General features: G+C 35.0%; 2 protein-coding genes across 16 annotated transcripts in view; one reads left to right on the plus strand and one right to left on the minus strand.

The window, feature by feature from the left end:
• Positions 1-7,245, plus strand: part of ptk2aa (protein tyrosine kinase 2aa) — an 82,844-nt gene extending 75,599 nt beyond the window's left edge. For 9 of the 15 annotated variants that reach the window (XM_043232988.1, XM_043232991.1, XM_043232989.1 and 6 more), the window contains 7 exons: positions 570-632; positions 964-1,003; positions 1,766-1,860; positions 3,842-3,850; positions 4,667-4,822; positions 4,909-4,989; positions 6,387-7,245. In XM_043232988.1, coding sequence (XP_043088923.1) covers positions 570-632; positions 964-1,003; positions 1,766-1,860; positions 3,842-3,850; positions 4,667-4,822; positions 4,909-4,989; positions 6,387-6,599 — 657 coding nt within the window. In that variant the 3' untranslated portion in view covers positions 6,600-7,245. The remainder of the gene's footprint in view (positions 1-569; positions 633-963; positions 1,004-1,765; positions 1,861-3,841; positions 3,851-4,666; positions 4,823-4,908; positions 4,990-6,386) is intronic. The other 6 variants (XM_043232977.1, XM_043232981.1, XM_043232985.1 and 3 more) reach the window with 2 other exon arrangements.
• A 1,064-nt stretch (positions 7,246-8,309) lies between these two features.
• On the minus strand, positions 8,310-9,665 carry rplp1 (ribosomal protein, large, P1). The gene is made up of 4 exons (XM_043232993.1): positions 9,451-9,665; positions 8,702-8,776; positions 8,506-8,623; positions 8,310-8,428 (listed from the first exon to the last, which is right to left on the minus strand). The coding sequence occupies exons 1-4, from the start codon at positions 9,520-9,522 to the stop codon at positions 8,346-8,348; spliced, it is 348 nt and encodes a 115-aa protein (XP_043088928.1). The 5' UTR covers positions 9,523-9,665; the 3' UTR covers positions 8,310-8,345.
• Positions 9,666-10,000: the final 335 nt, after the last annotated feature.

The following is a 10,000-nucleotide window of genomic DNA, read 5'->3' on the forward strand; positions in this document are numbered from 1 at the left end:
CAGGATGTATTAGGGAATTTTAAAGTGTTGTTTTCGTGCAAATTAATCTTTAAAAGCAAAAATAAACAGTAAAAAAGTAAACCTTCATGCAACGTTTAAATATAATTTTCAGGAACAACAATGAGATCTTTTACAGTCATATATAAATCAGAATTCGTGATAGTATGCATGCGTGGATGTATTTTAGTTTTACCCTCAGCTTTCAGGACGTTTTCAGCTTGTGATTTCCAAGCCTGGAAAAGTCATTAAAATTCATATAATGTAATGTATAACGATTATTAAAAGTTAAGTAAAAGTAAAAATTAGAGGATATATGAATGTTTGTTTATATGATGGCTTAATTTTTAAAACAATAGCTCTAAATATTGCTAAAATATTACAGGTGAATAAATGTTTGCAAATTAATTTTTTTATTTTGTATTTCCTTTTTAAAATTGCCTAAGAAATATAATAAAAATATAATAAATATTTCATCTTACTTTAATGGCTAGAACGTCTCCTATAAATGATCTTTTTACCTTTTTTTTTAAATTGAAATACGTTGACATTTTTGTCTTGCGTTCGCTCAGAAGCCGGAGTCGAGGAACTCGAGGGGAAGCATCGATCGCGAGGACAGCGCTCTCCAGGCTCCGGTGAGTGCCTTCCCATAATCCCCTGCTTGTTTGTGTTTCTTCCTTGGGGGGGGTCGCAGTGCCACGGCGAGGACGCGCTCCGTTTCTGACTTCCTGTCGGAGTCTCGGCCAGAATCCTCCGAACAGAGGAAAAACAGGCAGCAATATGAGAGCCTGAGAGGAGGAATCATCGTCTCCGATGTGTAAAGAGCGAAAAGCAGCCTCGTTTACAGGCCGTAATCACTCCGGGGTCAGGCTGAAATATGCCTGGCTTTCCCACAAACTACCCACAATCCCGCAGGGCCGCGGGGGGCAGCGGGAGGTTCTAAGCGCTGTTTGTGTTTGGTTTCAGATGGGGAAGCAGCACGTCTATCAGCCCGTGGGGAAAGCAGGTACACCACTGCACCTCTCACACACGTGTGTGCAAACGTCTGCCGATGCTTTTTTAATAATGCTGCAAATATATCGCTGTAATGATGCTAGAAATTGTATTATTAAACTTACAAAGAATGTCACCGTTTAATGTTACAGTTTTAGTAATTTTTAGAGTTTGTAATGTGTAATTCTACAAATTGTGTGTGTGTGTGTATGTATATATATATATATATATATATATATATATTTACAGACATACATATAAATATATTTACATATAAATGTAAAATTTTATATATATATATATATATATATATATATATTTTACATATAAATTTATATATATATATATATATATATATATATATATATATATATATAAATAAAATTATTTAAAAAATTAATCATTAAATATCAAAATTATATGTAATTTTAATCTCGGTCTACATCGATAAGCACTGGAAAAATAACTAGAAAAATTTAAATATTTTTTAAAAATTTAAATTTGATTCATAAAGTATACAAAGCTGCAAGACATTGATTAAAATTACATGTTTTTAGATATGCGTTTACAAAAAGTAAATGTATAAATAAAAAATAAGACCATTCTTACATTACAATACATTTCTATTTCACACACACACACACACACACACACTTGTGTCTGTGGATGCTGCTGCCTGAGTATATATGTATATATAGTTTATTAATTTATTTATGCATCACCAGCTTTGAACGTGTCTCATCCAATCAGAGCTGTTTATTTCTGTGTCCAACAGAGCATGTGGCTCCTCCTAAGAAGCCGCCCCGTCCCGGCGCCCCGAGTCACCTGACCAACCTGAACCCCGTGGACAGTTACAACGAGGGCGTCAAGGTACTTCACAGTCGCTTAACCTGTCCGTGCATGCTGCTGTGTTAACGGCTCGGAGACGTGTGCAGCGAGCTGATTGGCTGCAGCGTTCTGCATGCTGCCCTCACCGACAACAAACCCCACGAACCCGCGCTCACCCGCTTACTGTAGAGTTCGAATAGAGTTGATCTTCGTCAGCAGAACACACTCCGGCCAAACCTCCAAGAGAAACCACACACACACACACACACACACACACACACACACTCATCAGGGAACACACGCTCGCTCAGTAGTGCACCTAAAGTTCAGTGAATGAAACACTTGTGGGAAAATAGACTTTCTGTCCTCTTGTTTTCAGGATTTTTTATGTACTATTATAGTTTTTATTAACATATAATTTTTTTTTTTATTTTAGCTAATGTTATGCATGCACTATAGTTAAAGCTTTAGCAATTTTGTCATGTGTTAATAATTATTAGAAAGGTTAATAAAAACATTTATAAATATTTTTTATTGTTTTTTAATGCATATGTCAAATTGTGTTTTGGCGACTAATTGAAATAAGTGTAAATAACTGATAATATATATTTGCAGAGGTTCAAGGCATTATAATGATTATGTATTTTTATTTTTAAATATTTTTATTTGTAGTGTCAGCAGTCTCAAAATGTTTCTTAACAACTTAATCTGTAATCTGTGTATGTTTATTTATTTTAGTACATCAACTTAAATCAAAATGAAAAATGTTGCCTTGCCAACTAGTTAATGTTTATTTCATTCAAGTAACGCTAATGTTTATTTTCTGCTTTTATTTTTAGTTTTAGGTAACTATAATAACATTACACGGGTCACGACCACACACACACACACACACACACACACACACACACACACACACACACACACACACACACACACACACACACACTCACACTCTCACACACACACACACACACAAACACTCTCACACACACACTCACACACACACACACACACACACACACACACACACACACACACACACACACACACACACACACACACACACACACACACACACACACACACACACACACACACACACACACACACACACACACACACACACACACACACACACACACACACACACACACACACACTATCTCAACTGCGCCAAGAATTTCTTGGTAGCTGTGTTTATTTTTTTCCTGGCTCTTATATAAGAGGTCAGTTTTGCCTGGATCTGTTTTTTTTTCCTCCTCATTCTTCCTGTAGTTTTAACGTTCCAGTGGATTCTCGTGAGAAGCCTTTGAATATTCAGCCGGATTAAAAACGGCACAAAAACACTCAGCCTTTTCTCGGAAGAGGAACCTAAGAACTTGTTTTCTGCTTTTCACACACCTGTCTACAAACCATTGCTAAACACTTTAAAAACCATGCGATGTGAAAAATATGTGAATTTGAATATGTATGTGTATATATATGTATGTATATATATATATATATATATATATATATATATATATATATATGTATATATATATATATATATATATATATATATATATATATATATATATATATATATATATATATATATATATATATATATATATATATATGTATATATATATATATGTGTATATGTATATATATATACATATATATGTATATATATTAATAACAGCTATACTGTTTTGCAAATTGTCAGTTTTTGAAGAGATGTGCATTTGTCTTTTTTCATATCTATTATGTAAGAGGTAGATTCTCACGTGAATCCTAATGCTTTTTAAAAGTAACAGTATTAAAAGTTGGCTGAACTAACAGCTCATGTTTCGTTTGGATGTGGTTTGACATCAGAAACATCCCTCCTCCTCTGAGCCTGAAGCCGCATGACTTGATCAGTTTTGGTTCGTTTGCTTGTTTTGCGTTTATTAATGGTTTGTTCTGTTTTCCTGCATCCCGCTTCCCTCCACAACACACACTGCTCTCCTGCTTTATGCTGCACTGTTGCACGTAGCCCTGGAGGGTAAGACCTGTGTGTGTGTGTGTGTGTGTGTGTGTGTGTGTGTGTGTGTGTGTGTGTGTGTGTGTGTGTGTGTGTGTGTGTGTGTGTGTGCGTGACGATTTCTTCTCACGCTCATCTGATTAAAATCAACAGCGGATGTTTTTCTCTGCATGTGTCTCATAGAAATTGTTTCTGATAATCTCCATCTTAAGTGTACGCAAAGTACGTAATGAAAGCGTTTTCAATTATAATAATGACTTATAATAAAGAATTTAAAATAAATAAATTATAGAATAAATAAAAATATTTATAATATATATATATATATATATATATATATATATTATTATTTTTTTTATATTTTTATTTATGAAATGTATCAATTATGACAGTCATGAAAAATTCTATAAAATTATTTATTCTGAATAATTCACTTAAATTGAAACAATCAAAACATTTTCATCAAGATTTTTGAATAAAATCAACCGAAATGAAATATTAATATTAATGTGGCTATTAATTTCACATCAGAGAACCATATATGATTTTAGATTTAGCAATTATAACAATGTCTGTCTTCATAAAAATTCCAAATTTATTCTGATCATGTCATTTAATGAAATCCTAAAAATGTTAAATATCGTAAATGTTTACCTATATTTCATCTGATCATTAAAAAAAATCGGAATTGTAAATGATTTTAGATTTACAAAAATGACCATCTTCCTAAAAGCTTTATCTTTATTTAGCCTATTTACTTTTATCTAAGGGCTAATGCACAATCACTGAAATCTAATAACAACGTAAAAGTTAATAATAATGAAAAATGTGACTCAGATCCAGCCTCAGGAGATCAGTCCTCCTCCGACGGCAAACCTGGACCGCTCCAACGACAAGGTGTATGAGAACGTGACGGGGCTGGTGAAGGCCGTGATCGAGATGTCCAGCCGCATCCAGCCCGCGCCGCCCGAGGAGTACGTCCCCATGGTGAAGGTGAGGAGCAGGGCATGCTGGGATACGCTGCTGTGTGTGTGTGTGTGTGTGTGTGTGTGACGTGACGAGTGTGTGTGTCTTCTCAGGATGTTGGACTGGCGCTCAGGACTTTGCTGGCCACCGTGGACGAGACCATCCCCGTGTTACCGGCCAGCACTCACCGAGAGGTCAGACACACTTCTCTTAAGAAATCTGTATCCAGGATAGTATTTTTCTGCTCTGCTTGGGCCGAAATTAAATGTACTTATTATTTCAAGATTTTGGAAAAAAAAAAAAAAAAAAAAATAAAAAAAAAAAATATATATATATATATATATATATATATATATATATATATATATATATATATATATATATATATATATATATATATTTTTTTTTTTTTTCAAGATTTTGAAAAAAAAAAAAAAATATATATATATATATATATATATATATATATATATATATATATTTATTTTTTTTTTTTTTTTTTAAATCTTGAAAAGAAAAAAAAAAAAAAAATATATATATATATATATATATATATATATATATATATATATATATATATATATATTTTTTTTTTTTTTTTTTTCAAGATTTTGAAAAAAAATATATATATATATATATATATATATATATATATATATATATATATATATATATATTATTATTATTATTTTTTTTTTGGAGCATTAACCATTGCATTATTTGCTTTAAATGAATCATTTTATTATTTTCTCACATACTGTTACTATACATAAAATAAATATATAAATATAAATATTAGGAGAAAATTAGAGCTAAACTAAACTCATCTAAAATGATCAATAAATAAATACTGAAACTGAACTAAAGCTAAAACTGCCTTACGAAATAAAATATATTTTTTAGAAAATAACATAATAATAAAAATGACACTTACTGTCCTAAGAACAGAAAAAACATATTTTTCACATTTTTTAGGCATATTTTGCAGATGATTAATAGATTCCCAGAATACTATAGTTTGAAATCTCCATGCCAATTCACGTTAACAATAATTATAAATGCAATAATTATAAATGCAATAATTATAAATTATATAAATATAAATTATATTTTTTCCAACTCCGTTACATATTATATTGTAAATTCATAATAAATTCAAAACTTTGGATTTTTATTTAAGATATTATAATAATAATAATAATAATAATAAATAACAATAGTTATTATCTAAAATTGTATTATTACTATAATTTTATTATTAATATTAAATAAAATGTTTAACAAAATAATGCATATTTTAATAAAATATTAATATTTCAATCTAAAATAAAAAATCAAGTAATAATTTTACAGTATAACTGTAAAGCCCTTAATTTTTTTCTTTAAATGTTTAAACCGTGATTTTTTTTGTTTGTTTTATTTTGGCATAAAACTGCATGGAACTCAATGCTTTCGTTTTTTTGACAGCAGTTGTGTTTGGATGAATCAGCAGCCTTATTATAGCCTTTTATTTATGACACAGCATTAACATGGAACGACGTGCATTCATTCAGCGTGTGTGTGTGTGTGTGTGTGTGCATGCTGGTCTCAGATCGAGATGGCTCAGAAGCTGCTGAACTCTGACCTGGCGGAGCTCATCAGTAAGATGCGTCTGGCGCAGCAGTACGTCTTGACCAGCCTGCAGCAGGACTACAAGAAGCAGATGCTGACCGCGGCTCACGCGCTCGCCGTCGACGCCAAGAACCTGCTGGACGTCATCGACCAGGCCCGGCTCAAGATGCTGGCCCACGGCCGGCCGCACTGACCCCTGACCCCTGACCCCTGATGCTGGACCATCGGAGGCCGCCGGAGCCCAGAGGATATCGTTTTATAACCGCGACTTTTTATTTTGTATCCAGAAACGAAGTTGGTCTCTGAGCTTTTCCCAGCGACTGGAACCCGACGAACTCCAAAAACCGCTTTTCCAACGATCCAAAGGCCGCGCAGATGATTTTATATAGCTGGGCTCGGACCCGGGCGCTCGAGGTGCTTCAACAACATCCTGAGAAACTCAGGGGTTCGACGCGCCGGGAGACGCCGCTCTCATGTACAGACTCACTAAGCCAAACCACAGTCGTATTTAACAGAGCTTTTTAAAGGAATCACAGCTATTGTATGAAACAGAGGGAAATTACGACGCCAATATAGTCACATATCAGTCACTTGAAGCACATATTGAGAAATTGTTATAATCGAAGCTGCCTTCTGAATTCATTTTATTCTGTAAAATCATGCCATGTTTGTTTTTTTTTACCACACACTAGGGTTGAAGCGACCCGTTTGAGTTCAGACTAGAGTTACTTTTGTGTACAGAACAATCGTGAAATCCATTTTGTCATTGATATAAATTATTCTCAGGAAGAAGCAACTGTACAGATCTTTTAACTAATAAAATGTTATCATTATCTTTAGCCGAACGCGTCTTTGGTCTCGTTTCTGATTGGTTGAACCTTTTGTTTTTTTAAATTATTGAATTCATTTTCTTTTTAGTAGTTGTTTTAAAATGCAAAAAATTGTATTCATGCTCTAAAATTAAAATGATTCATTGAAAAGCATTAGTTTGTATAAAAGCGCTTGAAAATGAGCTTTTTTTATTATACCTTTTTTGCTCAATTAAAATTGCTCCCTTTGCGTTAAGGAAAGTGTTGATTATTTTGTCCAAAATCCCAACGCTTAAGTCTTTTTAAAAATTTAATAATGTATTAGAAAATGTTTTGCTACGTTAATTCATGTAAAATAAATGTGAACGCACTGGGCCTGTGAAGTAAATATGACTACTTCAGTATTAAATAGTTAATAATTGTACGCTTTTCAGGTTAATTTTTCCTGTAACATAAGCTTAAACTAAACGCACTGCACAAATGAATGCATGTATAGACTTCTAAACTTCTGGCTGATATATATTTTTTTCCTTTTACTTCATAAACCTCCCAGGTGAAAAAACGAGGTATTAAAAGCGCAACTAAGTGTACACTACGTAATACACACAAAAAAATAATTCTTTAGTGTTTAAAATCATCTAAATGTACTCAACTGCACCATTTTGAAACAAAGATTATGCTAAATGCATATTTTAGTTCATATTATTGATGCACCAAAATAGCAAGTGCTCAGATAATCTTAAGTACGTCAAATACAGAATTAGTGTGTGAAAATAGAGCACTTTAATTACGTCTGGGGTTTTTTTCCACCTAGAAAGAACCGCTTTTTCCATTTTTAAAGGAAAAGTGGAAGACTTCCACATGCAAGAGTTTTATGTATAGCGCACGGAAATTACGGTAAACTTTTAAGAGCCGTCGAGCATAACTTTGCTGTATTTGCATTAAGTTAAAGCACTTATTAAATTGTATTACTTCATGTTATCCAACTACGACTCAAACCCTTATCGTAAAGCATCAGCCGAAACATGCTTGAAGTTGTTAAAGCAAACGAAACGGCCGACTGACCAACGCAAACCAAGCAACAAACAGCCGTATTGAGAGTTTCGATGTTTTTTATTAAAAGAGCTGCTTTAGTCGAACAGACCGAAGCCCATGTCGTCGTCGGACTCCTCAGACTCTTCCTTCTTTTCCTCTTTCTTCTCCTCCTCTTTGGCTGCAACGCAAAGACAACACAAGTTGAGAAGCGAACGGACGCCGCCAGAGCGGTCCCGGCGCGGAGCGAGGGCTTACCTGGAGCGTCTCCACCCGCGGGAGCGGCGGCACCACTTCCTGCGGCGGCGGCTGGAGCAGCTCCTCCGCCGGCGCCGACGTTGCAGATCAAGCTACCGATGTCCACGCTGGCCAGAGCCTGGGCACAGGAAGTGACGTCACAGCTCGGAATCAAACGTTTAAGCGTTTCGAATCACGAAGCGGGAAATAAACGCACCTTAGCGAAGAGACCGGGCCAGAAGGGCTCGATGGACACACCGGCGGCCTTGATCAGAGCGAGCAGCTTGTCCTCCTGAAAAACAACCAGACTCCTTTAAATCACTATCAGGATGCTTTCCTGACAAAAATAATGTGGCGGTACATTAAAGATAAAATTGAGATTTATGCCAAAACTCATCAGGATTAAGCTAAGCTCACGTTTCATGAAGATATTGTATTTTTTAGTCACAAATGCCAACATTTTTGCATTGCTAAAGAATTGAGGGTTTTATTGGCCCCCTCAGATTTCAGTAGTTGCATCTCAGCTAATGCTAGACGTGAACCACACATCCATGGAAAGCTTATTTATTCAGCTTTCAGATCAATCTTAGTATTAAATTAGACATATGTAGACACCATGATACTATAATGGTCCGTCATACCGCCATGGTGCAGACATGTTACAAGGTGATAATACTGTAGTGTATAATAAATCTCAGTCAGCATTTAAAAAACGCTTAGCTTATTTTACACTTAGCTTGAGTTGAACGGCAACAAAAACGCGCGCTTCTCTGTACTAGTTTCCCCGCAAAGCGTAGTTTTCACGTATAAACATCAGATTCAGCTTTTAACAGCACACTGGATAAATAAATAGTAATAAGCTAATCTGTACGGAAAAGTAAAGTCCGCAAAACCAAAGAAGTGTCGTGAAAAGAGCGCGTCGGTGCCCCGGATGTTCATGCCGCGGCTAAAACCGATCTCACTCACCGTGACTGTAACTTCATCATCGTGGAGGATGAGAGCGGAGTAAATACAAGCCAGCTCGGACACAGATGCCATTATTCTTCGAGGAGATTAACGTTTTGGACGTGGATGCCTAAATTTGACGGTGCTAGTCGCCGGATTCAAAGGCCTTAGCTTCGTGAGAAGAACCGAGCACCTCAAATACAGCGATGCCAGTGAACGGAAAGGGCCGGAGAAGGGCGGGGCGATGGCTTATATAGCCTCGTGCGTCACTTCACGTGGGCGGGATCTGCGTTGAGACCAGAGGCTGCGATTGGCTCGTCTCTTCTGTCAGTCATTTTGTATACCCGCGTGTTTGAGAGCTGAATCGATCAGATATAAAATTAATATAAAACTAAACGCGGACAAAGCAAAACATACAATCGAACTTTCACAAAATATAAACGAATTCATGGATAAACTTTTAAACTTAAAAAAAAAAAAATCTCAGCGGCAGCGACTTATAAAAAATAAAAATACCTTAATTCTATTTAAAAAAACAAAATACTAAGTATACGTACTGTGTTTTTTTTTT

The sequence above is a fragment of the Puntigrus tetrazona genome, unplaced genomic scaffold (assembly GCF_018831695.1).
Source record: "Puntigrus tetrazona isolate hp1 unplaced genomic scaffold, ASM1883169v1 S000000746, whole genome shotgun sequence".
NCBI lineage: Eukaryota > Metazoa > Chordata > Actinopteri > Cypriniformes > Cyprinidae > Puntigrus > Puntigrus tetrazona.